At 44.3% G+C, this 20,372-nt stretch overlaps 1 protein-coding gene across 4 annotated transcripts in view; it reads right to left on the bottom strand.

Annotated features, from left to right (window-relative positions):
• GDAP2 (ganglioside induced differentiation associated protein 2) overlaps positions 1–20,372 on the bottom strand; it is a 1,016,820-nt gene that overhangs the window by 573,231 nt on the left and 423,217 nt on the right. For all 4 annotated transcript variants that reach the window (XM_069635760.1, XM_069635762.1, XM_069635761.1 and 1 more), the window contains exon 5: positions 1,821–1,974. In XM_069635760.1, the coding sequence (XP_069491861.1) occupies positions 1,821–1,974 (154 nt within the window). The remainder of the gene's footprint in view (positions 1–1,820; positions 1,975–20,372) is intronic.

The raw sequence follows: 20,372 nt of genomic DNA, 5'->3' as shown, positions 1-20,372 counted from the left end.
GAGGCCTTAACTGACCATTTACTGTTTTTTTTTTTAACTACACCATGCTGTGCTATGTATTATGTTTGACAAGAGTACCTTTTGTTCCTATTGTGACAAGGTCAGAGGCATAAGGCCTCCCGACCTGTGGTAGGCACCCTACCATGGCATTTGCGGTAGCCAATCTTACCCCAGAGGTTGGATAAGGGGAGTTGGGCCCCCAGTCCCTGAACCCCATGGATGTGCCATGAAAGTTTACATTTGTACCACTTTCAATCATAAAATGCCTTAAAACCTGGTTTCTGGACATAGGTCTTGGTTTTGTTTTAGAACCGCAAGATCCACAACGCAATGTGGCAATTGAGAAAAAAAGCCCATGGCAACAATAGCTCTAATACTCCAGCGTCGATCAAACACCAACATAGTCAGTTAATTGCATAGTAACATTTTACTACATTCACTTTTGACATTCAGTAAGTGTTTGAGTTCCATTCAGTTTTCTGGTCCTGGAGGTCATGCGATTCTGAGAATGACGAAAAAGTGATTTTATTCCTGGTGCTCTGATGAAATTGCCTTTTTGGTGCAAGCTTGAAAAAAACAACCATTTATATGAATAGAGGTCAGAAAGCAATTGTAGCGTGAAACACTAGCCAATTGGTTGGCCAACTTTCAACCAGTTGGTTAACTTTCAAACAGTATTAGATTTTTGGAATAAATTGATTCTAATTTAATAAATGCTGACTCGATATATTCCAAGTAAGTGCAAATGTGTAATGGCTCTTGAACTATGTGTAATTCAGTATACAAACTGGATACAGGACTGAGTGTCTCACCAAGTATTTAAGTCCAGCAGCACAATACACTCCCTCTTTCACTGTGATTTTTACTTTGCACAGGCAATACAAGCATCAGAGTTTCTAGCTCATTCTCCAACTATGTGGCATTGGGATCTCATTCCTGGTGTGTGCTTCATGTATCAGCGATACACTTTTGGTTCCAAAAACAACAAACTGTGCTGAACTGCTGAACCCATTTGATGGGCTGGCGGTCGGAGAACATGGTGCCAACAAATCTCATGGATAATGGAAGATTCGGGTACCGCTGCCTAAGACTACCAGTGACTTGCCTGTTCAAGATGGTGAATCTCGGGTCTGAAGTAATTCTTCCAGGAGTATGCCACCCTTACCAATGAACACTTCTGGTTTGCGAAAGGAAGAATCTATCACAATCGAATGTACAAGGAGCCACAGTCTTCACTGTGCGTGTTGCAACACTTCTACTTTGTAGTGGCTCTTAATCTCCTGTCTTCCCTACCTCTGATGGGACCCTGCAGCAGTACTCCCTAGTTCGGACTTCTTCCTTGCTGGACTGATGTCCATTGTCTCGTCAAATCCTTCTCCAACCTTCTCCCCTACTTCTTACGGTATCTACTGTTCCCATGGATCCTGGGTTCTCCTGCTACTGTGAAGTAAGTGGAATAAGAGCAAATTTGTTTCCCCTTTAGGTGTTCTACCCCAGATGTTTAGCACCACTTTAATGTTTAGTCCCCAGCTGCAGGGATAGCTTCAGGAACGGGAAGGCCTTTAGCCAGAAGAAAGAAGAGCCTCAAAGTACGAACCTGCCCTTGACAGTTCTTAAAATATTAAAGAAACTATTGTGGCATTAGAACTATCAGAAAGGGGTGGCCATGGAGGCTAGGGATGCAAGGTAAACAAACAAGAGGACACAGGAACAGGACAATAATTGAAAAAAGGCACTAGTTGGTGCAGCCTAATTAAGTGATATGGCGGTCTGGACTGACCAGACTGCATCACCATTTGCCACTTCTGCTACACTCTTACTTGGCCAGTTGCAGAGCGTTCCGGTAGCAGCTGTGCAGGGAGCTCTCAGCGGCTGTGCGGTACTTGGCTTTATACTTGGGGCCCACGGTGTGAATTATGTAACGAGCTGCCAGGTTAAATCCTTTTGTCAGCTTTGCCTCCCCTGTTCGGCACCCTGTGAAAAAGAAGACATTTAAAAATAAGGTTACGGAAAAAGGTTATTCAGGGACACCTCAGCTGGTGCCAACTACTGGGGATTTCAGGTTTTCTTGGCAACGCAGGTTCTTTACAATTATCTTTTGCCTTTGTTTCCTGGTAACAATTTGTATCCATTTCATTTCACTTTTGCTTTATTCGGTTGTAAAACCATAAAAGCACATTAAAACAATTACAACAGCACGTATAAAGCACATTATAAAATGTCCTAAACAGTAATTAATATCAGAAGATTATTGAAAACAATTATTTCATAGGCTATCATACATTAGATTAAGAAATCACATCAAGGAATAAGCAAATTCGCAAAATGTTGCCCTCCTTCGACAAGCCTAATGTAAAAATTATGCAACATAAATTACTAAATCTGTACTTCTACAGTAGGCTAATGCCACATTTGCATGCATTTTGTTCATCAATCTAAACACTGGGAATAAATAGCAAAATCTAAAGTCCCTATATTGTCATGACCCATCGGACACGCCCCTTCTGGGCCTCCTGGTCCCTGTCACACCGGGGCTTGCACTCTGTTGTACTACCAACATGGCCGCAAACACTGAACGCTGCCTGCCAGTCTTCACGTTCATTGCAGCACGCTCTATAAAATAGCCACACCCCCACGCTTCCGCGTGTCTCAACGCTGTTAGCTGTACGTGTGCTCCGTAGTTCGCTTTCACTGAACTTTGTTGCTTTCCTGGTTCCCAGACCCCCGCTCTATTCTACTCCTTCTTACCCTACCTTCTCCCGGAATCCGTGCACCCGCCTCCGAGTGCTTCTTCCCCTTATTTTTTCCTGGATTTCCTTGAGTTTACTATCGATCCCGGAAAAGAAGTTGAACGAACACTGGAAGCCGAAGACGGCCGAGCGGGCTTGTACAAGACCCGAACCAGAAGGAAGAAAACTTCTACAACGGAATCCATCAAACAGCGAAAACAGGTGAGAAAGGGGGAAACCTGTGACAGATTGAGACACCACCTGACCGAAGTCGATACAGACATGGAGGCGGCCGTTCAGGATCTTATGCGCGGCATGCAGGAACTAACGACCGAAGTACAAAACCTAAAGGCAGAGAATGCCGCGCTAAAGCAATTAGCAATTGGTATTATCCTGCGATTCTGCCACGAAGGAGAGCGTACTATTGGGCGGCATTGTTGACAAATACGGGTCAGCAAAGAACCTTCGTGGATTCCTAGATTCCTGTTTGGTCCACTTTACTTTTAAGCCCTATTATTTCTCCACCCCCAGGGTTAAAGTGGGCTTTATTATTTCACACCTTACCGGGAATGCATTAACCTGGGCCAAACCATTAGTTAATGCCGGAGATGCCCTCCTGGATGATTATGACTGATTCATTTGAGCACTTAAGACCATGTTTGACCGCCCAGACCGGGTCTATAGTGCTCAGGAACACCTTCTCTATTTCCAGCAGGGCTCCCAGGATATGCTCACATATGTTACACGATTTAATCAATTGGCTAAAGAAGCAGACTGGTCCTCTGAAGTGTGTTTCACTCTCTTCCGAAGAGGGTTTAATGAAGACATCAAGGATGAACTGGCCAGGGTGGCACGTCCAAGTTCATACCAGGCCCTTCTGGATCTTGCTCTACAGATTGCCTTCCTTTCCTGTATGCGAAAAGTCAGAGAAAAAGAAAACCAAGTCACCCTTGCAGAAGAATCCCATAGAGACCCCCACGAAATCCGAAGACAGCTCTGCCCCTATTAACCAACCTGAACCCATGCAATTAGGTGCCTTCCGTGGATCAATATCCCCCAAGAAAGATTACGAAGGATCCATACCTGCTTATGCATGTATTGCGCATCGGACAAACATTTAGTGAGTGTCCTATTGCTCCTCCACGGCGTTCGGGAAACGCCAGATCCCGATCCTAGATGAGCGCAGTTTCGGGAGAGAGATGTTGGCTCCACATCTATACCATCCTAGAACTCTCCTGGACAGAACAATCTGGTAATTTTCTATCGACATCCATCCAAGAAGAACACCTACCCCATTCTGGCATAAGTGAACTGTGGGGCCTTAAACACCATATTCCCTACGAATACCGGAATGTCATGCAACCTGTAGAAGCAATTGATGGGAGACCCCTTTCTTCCGGACCAATAACCCTTCAGACCAAGGAAATAGAGCTAGCAATAAACCACCATCGAGAGAAGATAAGGTTTGACATCATAAAGTCCGCCCATTACCCATTGGTTTTGGGAATGCCCTGGCTATAAAGACACAATCCATACATCAATTGGGCAGCAGGTTCCTTGTTCCTGGGTTCCGAACATTGCATGTCTCATTACCTACCCCTGGACCTCGCTCCGACACCAGCGGAAGGACTTTCAGCAAACCATCTAGGTCCACTCTCGGTCTCAATCATCATCCAGGTTCCTAAAGTCTATCAGGAATACTCCGATGTGTTTTCTTCTGCTAATGTTCAAGCCTTACCTCCTCATAGACCAGAAGACTGTGCTATTGAAACCGAACCTTCCACTGTGATCCCCCTTGGGAGGATTTTCATTTTATCTGAACCCGAGAAAAAGGCCCTACGTGAATACCTAGAAACTAACCTTGAAAATGGCACCATACGACCATCCAAATCTCCAGCAGGAGCATCATTGTTTTTTGTTCCAAAAAAAAGACACCAATGAGCTCAGACCTTGCCTTGATTATCGAGGCCTAAATCAGTGCACCCTAAAGGATCGATATCCGTTGCCCTTGATCTCAGACATCCTGGAAGCAGTAAGAGGAGCCGTAGTATTCACCAAATTGGATCTTAGAAGTGCCTACCATCTGATCCGTATTAGAGAAGGTGACAAATGGAAGACAACCTTCAAGACACCCTTTGGTCATTATGAATACTTGGTCATGCCTTTCGGACTTGCCAACGCCCCGGCGGTCTTCCAACATTTCATGGACGGGTGTTTTCGGATATGCTATTCCTTTTTGTCATCGTGTATCTGGACGATATCTTAATATTCTCGAAGGGCCCACTCAAGCATGAGGAACATGTTAAGGCAGTGTTACAACGGCTACGTGAACACGAGCTCCTGGAAAAACCCGAGAAGTGCCTCTTTCATGTCCCTACTGTCCACTATCTAGGATTTGTTCTTAGCCCAGAAGGTATTGGAATGGATCAATCCAAGGTAAATCCTATACTATCCTGGCCAAGTCCGACCACCATGATACAGACCCAGTACTTCCTGGGCTTAGCTAATTTCTATAAGAAATGTATACCTTCCTTTTCCAAGATAGTCCAACCGATTATTGCCTTGTTGAAGAAAGACGCTCCCTTTCATTGGGCAACAGCTCAGGAGGAAGCCTTCCAACGCTTGAAATCGGAGTTCACTCAAGCTCCCATCCTGGCTCAACCTGATATCAATCGGCCATTCTTAGTGGAAACAGATGCCTCTAACTACGCCATTGGAGCAGATCTGAAACAAGAATTTGACGACAGACTGGAACACCCTATTGCTTATCTTTCACAGACCTTAACTCTCAGTGAAACCCACTACTCTGTTTTAGAAAAGGAACTGTTAGCCATCAGTCAAGCCTTTACCGAGTGGCGTCATTTACTCTTAGGAGGAAAACATCCAGTCCAGGTTCGCAGGGACCATCGAAATCTTCAAGTATTACAGGCCTTGGAATGTAGAAATAGCCATCAAGCCTGTTGGGCCGCCTTCTTTGCCAAATACCAGTTCCAGATTCACCATGTCCCTGGAACGCAGACGTACTGCTTACGAACCTCGTGAAGACCGGACATTCCCTAAGATGTTTCCCCATACGATATTTGTAGCTCACGCAATCAGCCTCTTGGAAGAAATTCGCTTACAAACCCAGTCCTCTGAACTCTGGAAGAACATTTCAAGGAAGAATCAATGGGATCTGAAAACCAAGGACGGATATTTGTTTAAAGATAATGCTTTAGTCATTCCCACACAGAAACTACAACAAAGGATAATAAACCTTTGCCACGATACACTTCACTCTGGACATCGTGGCATTACCAATACCCTCCGTCTCATACAAAGGCAATTCCGGTGGCCTAGAATGAAGACTGACGTAAAGCTGTACGTCCAAGCCTGTTCTGTCTGTAGTCAGAACAAACATGATAACAAGAGACCGGTGGGTCTCCTACTGCAGCCTACACTACCAACAAGGCCCTGGGAATTTATCGCTACAGACTTCATTGTGAAATTGCCGCCTTCCAGGGGATACACGACTATCATGGTCACCATTGACTTGTTCACTCATTTGGCTCATTTTACGCCCCTGTATAAACTACCATCCTCATCAGAACTTGCTGGAATTTTCCTGGAACCCATATTCCGACTTCACGGTCTCCCTTCCAAGATAATATCGGACAGAGAACCCCAATACATTTCTCAGTTTTGGAAACACCTTTGTCGAATACTAGGAATTCAACGTGCTCTCTCCTCAGGCTATCATCCCCAAACCAACGGAGCTACTGAACGTGTGAATCAAATCTTAGAACAATATCTTTGATGTTTTGCTACCAAGGTCCAAGATGATTGGTCCCTTTTAATACCTGTGGCTGAATTCACCTATAATAACTCGGATCACTCGGCTGTTAAAACCAGCCCTTTTTTTGTAGCCAGGGGTTCCACCCTTCGGTTCTACCTTCTGTCCTCCCCCATCCTACACCGGTTCCTACAGTCGATTCCTGGATTGAAACACCTATCAATGTACAAAGAGAAGCCAAAGAACAGCTAGAAAGAGCCCGGAATCAGAACAAACATTATGCGAACTCAAAGAGAAGACCAGAGCCCTCCTACGCAATAGGCGATAAAGTATGGTTATCCTCGAAACTACTGCCTCGACATCTACAGCCAAATAAACTGACTCCCCGATATTATGGGCCTTTTCCTATAAAAGAAATCATCAACCCAGTGGCCTTTTGCCTCAAATTGCCAGATTCCGGGAAGAAGATCCACCCAGTTTGTCATACATCTCTAATAAAGCCATATATCCTGACCTCTCGGACTAACCTCAGACCTAGCCCTGTCCTTGTCAATGACCAACTGGAATATGAAGTCTCCCGAATATGTGGCTCCAGATATAAACGTGGTCAGCTCCAGTACCTGGTGGAATGGAAAGGATATCCACCCAGTGAACGCACTTGGGAACCCGTCTCCAATTTGAATACCCCCAGGTTACTCAGAAGGTTCCATCTAATTCACCCAGACAAATCTGGTGGGACGGGTTTTCAGAGGAGGCATGCTGTCATGACCCATCGGACACGCCCCTTCTGGGCCTCCTGGTCCCCGTCACACCGGGGCTTGCACTCTGTTGTACTACCAACATGGCCGCAAACACTGAACGCTGCCTGCCACTCTTCAAGTGCATTGCAGCACGCTCGATAAAATAGCCACACCCCGCGCGTCTGAACGCTACTGTTAGCTGTGGCTAGACATGTGCTCTGTAGTTCGCTTTCACAGAACTTTGTTGCTTTCCTGGTTCTCAAACCCCCGCTCCATTCTACCCCTTCTCCTTCTTACCCAAACTTCTCCCGGAATCCGTGCACCCGCCTCCGAGTGCTTCTTCCCCTTATTTTTTCCTGGATTTCCTGGAGTTTACCATCGATCCCGGACAAGAAGTTGAACGAACACTGGAAGCCAAAGACGGCCGAGCGGGCTTGTACAAGACCCGAGCCATAAGGAAGAAAACTTCTACAACGGAATCCATCAAGCAGCGAAAACAGGTGAGAAAGAGGGAAACCTGTGACATATATTCTGTACAAAGCAAATGAAAGTTGACTACAGGCTCTTCTGGCGACCCACAAACATTTTGTTCCTTCAGATCCATGTCAGTTTTAAGTGAAGCACGCCATTTTCAAGGTATTAGTGTGGAATTGGATAGGGAGGGCACGTGCAAATTGTGGACCAATAATGTCCAAATAAGCTTGGTACCGAAGACCTGCTTTATTCTCACGTATAGCCGTCCGGTACCTAGCATTTGGCAAGCTCTTGCCATAGTTTGCCTTGATATCTCTGTACATGCATTTTTAACCAATCTTGCGGTGTATTCCATAAATTGCCCAAACCTAGCTGTAACAAGCCAATTCTCACATGGCTAAACCAAGGGAGCACTCTATAGCCTTCCAATGCCATCTCTAAAAGACGAAGCAGACCAGATCCTTATCCAATATAGGAGGTGTTTGGAGTTAATCAGAGCTTCAATGGGACACAAGTCACATTCCATGCAAAGCGTAGCGCATGGCGCATCCATTGGTTGCCTCATTAGAGATTTCATGAATTTATTTTCAGTAATGTCCAGGTGACTGTAAAAAAAAAAACATCTTAATGGGCGAACAGAGTTTCAACACATAAGAAGCATACCTCTTTCCCACTGTTGGTGAAGTAGGATGAAAGATACACGGACAACAAGGTGAGATTTAGTCAATAGAACATTACCAGTGTACCAATGTCTGTGCTAATGGCCGCCGGTATCAAGACAGCACGGAAGCAAGGCTGCCAACACAAGCACAGCCCAGCGTACACGGGAAAAGGGTATCAGCGGGAGTAGTGCTTGTAAGTGCCAAATTATTGGGCAACGTTAGAAGCCTGCCTGCACCCTGCCACACCGGTCAAACAGGCTCAACGGGCACTTTCAGAGGCACTTCCTTGAGGCGCGCACTTGTGCCTTTTGTAGTGGAAGTGATCAGTAGGGGCAGAGCTTAGCTTCGTGTCACTATTAAGTAAAAAAAGCCAAAGACACGTTTTCTGGAATGAAAGTCTGTCCATACATAGTGGGCAATGTGAAATATCGTTCAAACAGTTTGAAAACACACCGTAGCAGCAGAGATGCATTCGTGGATGCACGGGGTGCAGGCTCAGCAGGCACTTTCAGAGGCACTTCCTTGAGGCACGCGAGGTGACTGTTCTCTTGTGTGACCCCAGATGTCTGCTCCATCAAAGGCTGGGGGGAGGGCTTGTAACCTTTAGATTTGTAGAGCAGGAGTGATTATTCCCACCCTCCCCTGGCTCCGCCTGAGTAATAAAGACTTTCCTGATAGCACCACTATATTTACCCAGGGTCGCTGAAGCTTTTTTTTGGAGCTGGGGTTGGTCTCCTTGAGGGGTCAACTGTTACTTAGACTAGGAGGGCTCCACCTGAAGGCTAATTCCCAACCTAAATGTAAATTACTGGCACTTGTGGGGTAAGACAAGGGGTGTGAATGGAAACGTGGAGGAGGGGATTTTGCTCGTTTGATTTACCAGCTGTACGAGTCTCTCGACTGGACCCCCGACTTTAAGCAGGGTACTGATTATGTCATTCTAAAAGCATTATTGAAAAGAAAGCTGGAGCGTTGGGACTGGTGTAACAATTATACTAGATTATCAACTCTGAGAAAATATCAATGTGTCCAATGTGTCCCAGATCTATTTTTGCCTGCAATCCTACCTCCGACAATGCCCCAGCCCCAGCGGTTTGCAGTCTGATGCTCAGACTGCGTGCCAACTAACTTCCCTTAATGGTTTTCCAGGGGCCCAGGTTAAAAATAGCCCTGGATCAACGAACTTGCTGTATATTTAAATTGACAGGCTGTATTGAGACTCACAAACATGTGTTGATAGAAAGGCCCCACCGGGAATTATCTATAGGACTATACTTGGGGGCTTTGTCTACAGCTATGACTCAAGTGAGGCATTCCGGACCTATTGTCTAAACTCGGAATTGGAAGCCCTACATAATATTGGCTTTGGAGTAGTATTTATTTGATTTAATTGACTTAACTATTTTTACAAATCTGAATTTCAGTTTCCTCTTCAAGACTGTTGTCCACTGGATTTTCCCTCTTATTTTGGTTTTGGGCATTTTTCACTTAATCCTAGAGTCATGTTACTAGTTCAGGATCCAGTTGTTGTAGGATAGCATGCGTCATCGATACAGCCGCTATCACCCACGGTTTCTTTTCCCCATTTATAAGAGCATTTCAACAGGCCTCATCATCCATGATCCTATAGTTCTCCATCAGCGGGGTTAGGAATTTTTCTTATTTCTCTTAGCCCGTCACAATGGACCAGTAGATGCCACATGGTTTCGATCTCGTTGGAAGCAGAAAATCAGCAGCTGTTGTCCGAATGGCCACAGATTTTGTTTATCTCATTTGTTTTAATCAAATTCAGCCTCATTCTCATAAAGGTAGCTCTATAAGATGTATCGGGAAATTTTAGTAGTTAACTTCGTAGCTGGTTTAGCTTAGTGTTCGTCGGCGGTAGATCTTTAGTCAGTTTACAGTCTGCCGCTGCATCCAGTTTGGTAATCCAATCCTGCTGAAGGAGTTTTTTTTTTCACCCTTGTAGGATTCGTAACTTCGCAACATCCTATGTTATCCAGGGTCTCTCTTCTATCCTTTCCCCATTTGGATAGCAATGGGTTTGAGTCGTTTAACAGTTCCTTGCACATGATGTTAAACACAAGCAAATTTACTGGCTTAGAAATAAGGCCAAGCTATTCCATTCAACAATGGATGCCAGTGATAACAGGCTCAGTTCTCTACGAATTACTGCTGTCGCTACTGAGTTTGGGAGGTTAAAGGTTTTTCGCCAGACTAATCCTTCCGATCTGGGCCATAGTTTTGTGGAGATATTAGGCATGGCTTCCGCTCCATATATCAGGGATGGGGTCACCTTTCGTCAGTAAATGTTTATGGCCGCGCCTATAGAGAAGCATCAAAACTTCCGATCCATGTGTCTCGTCTGCATAGCCAAGGTTTTTGCCTTGGATATTAGCGCTTCTTGTACCGGTTTCTCAGTTGGAGAGTTGTTGATGTTGACACCAAGGTATTTGAACGTTGTAACCTCTTCAATCTTGGTAGATCCCAGTTGCCATTTAAATCTGTTTTTTTGTTTTGTCCCTTTATGGAGGGCCATTACTTTTGTCTTCTACCGATTTATCTCAATATGGTTTAATTGAACCCATCTCTGGAGGCTTTCAAACTGACGTTGCAGGCCAATTTCCGTTTGGTCGACCAAGAGAATGTCGTCAGCGTACAGTAGTTGAGACCTTCGTATGACCCACTGTGAGTGGAAAAGATCTGACGTGTGGTTCGAATTACGGAATGTCAGAGATGTAAAAGTTATAAATAGCCGGGGGTAGGGGGCAGGCCTGCTTTACCCCTCTCGCAGTATGTATTGGTGATGTTAATAGGTCGGCTCTATTTAGTCTCACTCGGATTGTTGTCCCAGAGTGTAGTGTGAGCAAGGGTTCCATTACATCTTCAAGGCACTCTCTCTCCGATAACCTATGCCACAGTAGTGCTCCGTCCACCAGGTCAAAAGTCTGGACCAGGTCAATAAATGCTATGAATATCTTTCTCACATTTTGGGCAGTTTGGGCTTTTAGTATGGTCAACAGCATGAAGTTTGCTGAGGTTCTCATGTTTTTAATAAATCCTGTCTGAAACGGGTCCAGCCGGTTATTTTCAGAAGTCCATTTTGAGAATTTTCTAATATCAAAGAACCATAGATTTTCCCTATCACGTCCAACAGTGCGATGGGCCTGTAATATTTAGGATCTTCCCAGTTTCCTTTTTTAAATATTGGCACTATCGTCGCTGTCTTCCATGATGGTATTGATCTTTGTTGCAAGACTTTACTGAAGACTGAATGAATAAAGGGGGCCCAGTCCTCGGATTGTGTCTTGAGCATTTGGTTGGTCAGAGCATCCGGGTCTGGAACTCTTGAGGCGTTTAGATGTTGGATTTTCTTTCCAATATCTTTGATCTCATGTTTAAATGTCCATCCAGGCTTTTCTTTTGTTTTTAAATCAGAAGCCGGGTGGTGTTTGGGCCTTTGAAAAGCTCAGAAAAATTTGTCGTCCAGGCACCCTCGGTTACATGAGTTTGCCGAGGCTCAAGCATGCCAGGAGTAGTTTGTTTAATCAATGCCCAGAAATCTTTGGATTTTATTTTGCTTAAAACCTTAAGCATTTCTTCCAAGTCTTGCTGGCATAATGATCTTCTTCTACTTGCTACCCGACCTTTGTAGATTTTACCTGTCACTTTAGGCTTGTTGTTTCAGATGTTTGCAATTTGATCTTGTAGCTGCTCTTTTAATACGTCTCAAGACCCTTCTTTTGTCAGCCAGCAATTTATCAAAAGTATGTCTAACTTGATGGAGTTTTTTGTCATTGCCAGTGTTTTTGACACAAAAGTAGTCCAATAGGGGTCGAAAGTCCACATCTTGATTTGGTATAGGACATCCATTCCCATCGATCCTTGCTTTATAATCCGCTGTCAAGTTCTGGATATCTTTGCTTTTCAGACGCAGGCGGTTACCCCCATTATTGACTTCCACCCTCACTTTCATTGATTGATGTGGTGGAATTATCGCACTCCTCAGCACTGCAGTCAGAAGGTTATGGTCACTGTTTTGAGTCCTAATGACATGAGAGTCTTTAATATGTTGGTTAAGCTCGCTTGATGCATAAATGTAATAAATATTTGCTGATTGTTCTCCTCTTTCCCAAGTTGGTATGATGGATTTTGGGTTTGAGGCAGTCATTTCTAGAGCAAACATGTCTCTGTATTGCATCAATTCCGACCATAAATTTCCTCTTTTTCCTTGCATAGTGTTTACTCTCAGGCTTCTAAATCTTGAAGTTTTTCTCCGACATGTTGCATTCAAGTCACAGCAGATTAACATATAATCTACATTGGTTGATGTAAGAGCCTTGTCGATTAAATTCATGGCAGTATTGATAAAACCGGAGTTTAAAATCACATGAGGTTTCCAGTAACAGTCGATAATGATTATGTTACGTCTTGTGATCTGTTGTTGAGGAAGGCGCAAAAGACCATTCAGCCCATAGGGCAAGGAAAGACTGTTCCAAACAGAGGACTTTCCGCACCAACATTGCAGATTTTTGGCCCAGTGCTATCAAGAGGCCTGAAGAGGGATGGCCTTTGAGACCTCTATATGCCATAGCGACCATCATCTCATATCCTTCCAGGTTTGGTTTTCTGGTCAACTAGGTCTCCTGGGGGCAGATTAAATCGTATGCTCCTAGATTGACGTCGCTTGAGGAGGTTAGGTGGCTGAACCCCCTGGTGTTCCATGATGCGATGTTCAACTCTAGGGGTTTGTTTTATATTTGTTCTGCACAAGGCACCAGTTCATGCCCTTGGAGTGCTTTGGGGAGTGGCTATTCTTTTTGAGGCTTCACTAAAGCTTCAGCAACCTACCTCCAGGCATCAGCGGGTCCTTGTCTGTATTTAAGTTTGGACTTGGATTTGTTTTTTGGATATCTTCTCTGTTCGGTTTAAAAGTATTCTGTAATATCTCCCCTGTTCCACTCTGGAAACTGCCCACCCCCAGGGGGTTTTGTATTGCATTGCATTTTCAGACTTCCGTCCCTCCGGTTTGGGTTGTTTTCCGTTACGGTCTTAAGTGGAGCTTTTACATTTGTTTCAGTCTTTTCTGCTAGGATGTAATTCTTGGTTTGATGAGAGTCCAACACCTTTAGTTGACGACCGGAGTCAAGTCAAATCTGAGGGTGCAGAGACTATCTGTCGCTGCTGTTAACATTCCTTTTACCACAGACGACGTGATATGCAGATATACGCTGTCAGTTTTATGTTTCACTCCGAACCCCACGATTTTGATATCTTCAGTAATGAGTTGGTGTAGGTTTGGTATGCAGTGAACTGCAGAACCGCCTTCCTATTCAATATCAATTTTTCCTTTTGTCCCCAGGACTCTCTAGTTTAAAAGTTCTATTACTTTGTTGACTAGTTTTAGAGTCATGGGTTCTGCTACTAAGCGTTGTTCTTTCCCAGTTACTTTTATGCTCGTCAGTTCGGGAGGGTCTAAATTCCCGCTCTGCTTCCAAATTTCTGGCTGGAATGTCAGTTTGATGTCGAGCCAATCCATCGTCGTTCCTCTTCCTTCTGTGTCAATGTGTGTCAATCTTCTGCTGGGTGAGCAATTGGTAGTGGATCTTGTTGCGTTATTTGTGACTTTACGTAGGTTTTCTTTTTCTGGCTCTCGCCCCACTATGTGTTCACTTTGCATGATTTTTTGCTTGTTTATGTTTTTCTCTTTTCTGATAGAGTTAAAAATCTTTGGAGACTCGAGGTATCATTGTGTTTTTCAGCTTCTTCAATCAACTCCTCTGATTGTGGGGTGACAGGATTACAATCCCTTACTGCCACCTCAGCAAAATTTGCTTCGGAAAGAGTATACCGACAGGTTCATTAGATCCACTGATTCATCAATATCGTCTGGAGTGGACAATTTGACACTTCTCGTCAAAGCCGCACACTCGAGGTGACCAGAACGGTCAGTTATGTCCACGGGTAGGTCTATTTCCTCTGGAATTGATAATGTTATAATTCTTGGCGGCACCATAGTCTGAGCTTGTAAGTAAGGAGACCTCTGGCTTAGTTTTTCCTGGTTTTAGGGATCTTGGAGTTGGCTGGGGAGGTTTCTGGGGCTCCGGATGAGTTTTTACTCTAACTTTCAATTACTCCTTTTTATTTGATCGCTGGCCCATAAGATTCTTGGTGTCTTCTCCGGTGTCATCTAATTTTGAATGACCAAAAATCGAGTATTCTTTAGTGGCCTTTTCCTGTCCAATTACCCTAGTGGGTTTTGATGACACGGTTCAACAAGGGGAAGTTTCTATTGAATAAGTCACTTTTCTTATATCAACACAGCCATTGGCCCTTGTTCTCGGTTTTTCTATACCCTTGTTTACTAGTAGTTCATTAAATTCATCGTTATCCATCGTGTGTTCATTCACCTGTGAAGCCTCTTGAGGTTTATGTTTGTCATTTAGGCTTATTTGCTTCAAAGGGTCATTTGTTAAATTGATTAGCCTTATCTGAGCAACCTCTTGAGCAACTTTATTTGTGAAATTCAAGGGCGATTGTTTGGGTTGCCTGAGTGGATTTTTATTCCTTTTCAGGTATCATGGCTCAATTTTTTTTTCCATCGCTGTTACATATCTTTCCAAAAACACCAACTTGGTATGCATCATGGCCATGATTGTCGTATGATCCTTCAAGGTCTCATTGATGGATTCACACAATTTCCTGCAGAATCATTGTTTCTTTGATACACTGATTTGTTAGGAGTCCTGGACATTTCTCCAGCAGTGTTGCAGAGTGTTTCTGCTGAACTGCAGAGTTGGTCCATTGTAGGTCTTTCAGGGGACCCCACGGTATGACTGACTTTCATCTGTCACTTTCTTTGACTCTTCTTGAATTCTGTTGGTGTCTCTGTGATCTTGAGTTATTTGGTGAGCAGAAGTTGGAGTAGAATGTATGAACCACCACCCAACACTTATTCGTTGTTTTGATCCTGGGAGATGTTCACGTTGAAGGTGGGTTCTTGTCACTCATACTTGCAGATGGATTATAAGGATCTTTTTCTTTGTTCGTGACAGTAATTCTAATATCACCTACAACCGATTTTGTTTCTTTTATGGGGTTCAGCGTTTGAGCTCTATGTCCCAGGTCATTTTCCGTGATGGAGTTTCCATGTGGCCTAGGGGTTTTGTCTTTTTCCCCCCAAGAGTTTTGGTTCTTTGGACAAGGGCCTTCCTTGGAGAGAGGACCAGTAACCTGGTTCTTATTCCCTGCACTTATCATTGTGTTGCCCGGGAGTGAAATATTCGCCTCTTGAGGTATCATAATTTCGGGATCTATTTGGCTTACTTTCGCGATCAACTGTTTGTTAATCTTTTTACTCTGAGGAACTGGTCCTGAGATGTCGGGTTTACTCCTTTTGTCTACAGAAAGGGGTAGTGCTGATGTTGAATCTTCATTGTCCAAATGATCAATAGCTCCTTCAAGGAGCTCCACATCCGAGATGTCAGGCAAAAGGTATTTTGTAGTTTCTTCTCAAGGTGGCAGTTTTTGTTTTAAAAAAAAAAAGTTTGCCAGGTTTGTTGACAAAAAGTGCCTTTTGGTTGTGATTTTCTTAAAGATTCTTTGGTTAAGTGGACATAAGGACCCCTTGTCCAACAGTGTTCTTTAGCTGTTTGGATGATTCAGGCAGGCTATATCTTTTAACTCCATTCTTGGAAGTGTGATATTTGATAGTTTTGGGTTTTTGCCGGTCTCTTTACCTCGACGCTGGATCTTATTGTTTAAGCTGATTACTAGGTGCTTCTTTTTCATCTGTTTCTTTTTCTTCGTTCCACTTGCCTATTTAAGTCTGAAGTGCGGAATGGAGACACTTCCACATTGGAAATCAGGACATTTAGCCAGATCAGGTTTTATGCTGTTGTCCATATCGTGATTTATCTTGTCCAAGATACCCAGTTTGAGTGCAGACTCTCCTGATACGGTAGTGCCAGTATCCAAGCAGTCTCTTGGAAAATGCCCACATACCCCCCCCCGCCCCCGTCTTCCACTGCTAAGTCCGGAGAGGACTGAACCGCTTTGTTAGCATGTGGGGTGCAATGGATTTGGGCTGTAACGCATAAAGTCTTGTTAGGGTCCTTTGTTCCATTCCAGGTTGGAATCTCGGGGCGTTCAGTTTCTGAAACCGAAGCAAAAACCAGAAGAATGTCTTCCTCTGCACATATGCTTTCCACTGTAGCTACACCTTTTTCCAAGGGGAGTTGACTTTTCTCAGCAGGAAAAGCGAGTATGTCAGGGGTAGATGTAATCTTCTGTAAATCTTGAATAACCCCAACGTGGGTTTCTGTCACCTCGGAAGGAGTCTCTTCGGAATGGGGCACTGTAGTCTCCTCAAACAGTGTCTCACCTCTGTGGGGGTTTGGAACAACATGTACCGTTTCAGACTTCGTAATTAAGGTGAGTGTTTCCACGCCACAGTCCGGGATAATGGCAGGTCACAGAAAGCAGTGTCTGGGGTGACTGCTGAGGAAAGCCGCTGCTTCTTTAATTTCAGGGGGGGCAGCGGGGGCGTGGCAGACAATGATTTAGATGATATATGCTTACCTACCATTTGATCGTCAATTTCCCGTCCGCCTCACGCACTGCAATCACTTCACCCACATCTACGTGGCATCGATCTCGCTCTTCCTCTCTTCGTCTAGTACTTCGAAGCAGTCTCCCCTCTTAAATTATATCAGAGTACTGGATCCTCACCGCACCGCGAGTCACGGGCTGCAGAGGCAGCGGAGGCTGCAAGGACTGCAGGACTGCAACTCCACGCCCGCTCCGCGGTTAGGAGATGTTTTTAAATGATCCACCCAGAGGTCAATAGAGTCAGTAGATAGACTGCAAATCAGGAGCCACTTGTTCAAGGATAGATGCAGGACCGCAACTCTGCACAGTATTAAAAAATTACTCTAAGTAACGAAGCCCTGAATTTATACCACTCCAATTGACTATGCCCCCATGACAAATGTTGTAGCCCCATGCCACTAAAACTCTCCATACTAAAATAGGGCTATTACCCTCGATTAGTATCTTGACTGCGCGCTCATGCCCTATAAAGAATGTAAACTGATTTTTGTGCAAATCATGAAATTCTAAAACTATGGAATTTTAGGACATTTTAGGAAATTTAAGGAATTTTAGGTAACCATGGACATTTGTGACCTTGTGAAATTCATCACTTTATGAAGTTGATAGAAGTTTCATGGATTTTGTAAATTTCATTTCATTTTGTGAATTTTATAATCTGCCTATGAGTAATGAATTAATGTGATTTTAAATCTTGAATTTTACATTTTAAATTTAAATATCAAATTGAGCTGAACTGTGTTATGCAAATCAAATCGAAACTGATTTACATGTACCTTTGTAAAGATTCTTTGTAATCATAAACAAATAAATATTAACAATAATAATGAAGCAATAAACTAGCCGTGGTACTTGACAGAGAAAGCATACAATTTGGTCAAACAGGGGAATGTTCCAGCACTTGGAAGTCATGAATTTTGGTCTTTCCTTTTTGGGGTTAAGATGGTCATACACATATGTTATGTTATAGAGTCCTATAAAGCGCACGTACGCCCGAGGGCATCTTGGCGCCGAGGAGAGAGAGGTGGGGCAGACACAAATTAAAAGAGAAGAGTCTTCAGGGCTCGCCGGAAGGCCCGGTGATTAGAGGTCGCACAAAGTGACCATTGGTTCCATGCTTTTGCGGCTGCCACAGAAAAGGCACAACCGTCGGTCCGCGTCCGTCTAACATGGGGGACCGATAGTAATAAAGCAGCCTGAGACCGAAGGGGGCGAGCAGGAACATAATGAACACATTTGTCCTAAAGATATTCAGCTCCTACCTTGTAGAAGGCTCGGTGCACTAGGCACATAGATTTAAACATGATCCGTTTTTCAATCGGGAGCCAGTGTACTTGTTCCAAGAGCGGTGAGATACGAGTGCGAGCCGGAGGGCGCATGACTACTCTAGCTGCTGCATTCTGAAGCATTTGAATGCGATTTATCAGGTAGCGTGGTTGGCCGTAGTACAGCAAGTTACAATAATCAGCCATACTAAGAACCAACGCTGCTACCACAGTGGCATGAAAGTGGCCAGGAACGAAGGGGAGAACCTTCCGCAGAGTGCACAATTAAAAATGACCAGATCTGCACACTGCACCAATCTGCTCAGTCATAGCCAGAGAAGATGAAAACTTTACCCCCAGATTTCTCAGCGCAGGGGACGGAGAAGGAAAGGTGCCAAGAGAAGCTGGCCAGAAATCAGGAATCCAGTAACTGAGAGGATTAGTCGTTCCGACCACAAGGACCTCCGTTTTGCTGCCATTGGGTTTTAGTGAGTTGTTTGCCATCCAGACACCCAAGTCCTCTAGACCGCTCCTGAGCCGGTCCGCAGTTTCAGCACGTGAGAGATACAATCCAATCGAACCAGGATTTGCGTGTCATCCGCATAGGAATAGAAGCGGGAGCCATGGAAACTAAGAAGGAGAAAGAGGCGAATATAAATGTTAAAAAGGATTGGTGACAGCACAGATACCTGTGGAACCCCACAAAACAGTGCGATAGATTCAGAGCAAAAAGGTGGCAGGAAGACTGACTGCAACCAGTCAGTCAGAAAGGCCACGAACCAGTTCAGTACCTGGTCACCAAGGCCGGTGTTCGACAAACGGGAGATCAGTGTGGAGTGATCCACTGTGTTGAACGCGCCCGACAGATTGAGCAGGAGCAGAGCTCCCACGCCGCCTTGGTCGACTAGGCGGGTCAGATCGAACAAGGAATTGAGAACTGATTCGGTTCCTCTCCCTGGAGCGGAAACCGGACTGAAATGTGTCAAAAAACCTAGAAGTTGACAGGAGGGGTCGGACCAGCGCCTCTAGAACTTTCATCAAGGACGGAAGAATGGAAATGGGTCGGACGTTGGCCAACACAGCTGGATCCAGCAAGGGATTCTTCAGTAGGGGGAGCGCACGTGCATGCTTCAAGGACATCGGAATCAGCCCCTCTTGAAAAGACAAATTCACTGCTGTTGTGATATGAGTAATCAAATCTGTTGAAACATCTTTGAGCACGTCCAATGGGATGGCATCTGCAGGTGAGGCTGATTTATGGTCATGAATAGCTTTCGAGATATATTGCTCAGGGAAAGAGAGCCTTGAAGTATTAGGAATGGGCAGGTCAGAAGTGGGCTGCTTGGTCAGTCCCAGCAGAATTGTCTTTAATGTCCTTAAAAATGGCTTCAATTTTAGAATGAAAGAAGGAAGAAGAGAATCACACAGTTTATATAACCCCCAGGAAGGAATTCAGGCATGGGTCATTATTTCAGATGGATGCAGAGTTAAAAGGGGAATTAGGAAGGTTGTCCACTTGCCACGTTGCTCTGTGCACTGTCAGTAGAACCCCTAACATGCAAATTGTGGTAAAGAAATATCTATTTAAAGGAAGGGAACACATTTTACCTTTACATTCAGATGACTTGCTGTTTTTTTTATAAAGAACCCGATCCAGACCACCCAAATGAATAGAGTGCTTTGGACTAGATTTTGGTCTCTCAACAAACTGACAAATTAATGTTATTTTCTCCCCTGGTGGACTGGCCTCACAGAATGTACACTCCTGTTAAGATGGATTTCTGAACTCTGTCCTGGAGGGGCAGAGGTTCAGAAGGCCAGCCGAGTTTCTTGGAACAGGGTAACCTCTGGACAAGCCAGACCAATCAGGGTAGCGATCGCGGCGGTCAAGACTAGGTCTCAAGAGGGGTGAGGGTGACTGAAAGTCCGCAATGAGCACACAAAGCAAGGACACTTAAAAATTAATCCAAGCAGGTGTTATATTAAAAATAGACACATTTATTACAAGGCCTTTGTAACATTGACCGTAGCGAGAAATCACAATAAAACCCAAGTAAACCAACACATACAAATCAAATACAATATATATACAAATACAAACGAGTCTAACGAGTTAGACG

The sequence above is a fragment of the Ambystoma mexicanum genome, chromosome 7p (genome assembly GCF_040938575.1).
Source record: "Ambystoma mexicanum isolate Mex_15411 chromosome 7p, UKY_AmexF1_1, whole genome shotgun sequence".
In the NCBI taxonomy this organism is placed as follows: domain Eukaryota; kingdom Metazoa; phylum Chordata; class Amphibia; order Caudata; family Ambystomatidae; genus Ambystoma; species Ambystoma mexicanum.
Note: the sequence above shows the minus strand (reverse complement) of the source record. Positions and strands in the feature narration are given on the sequence as shown.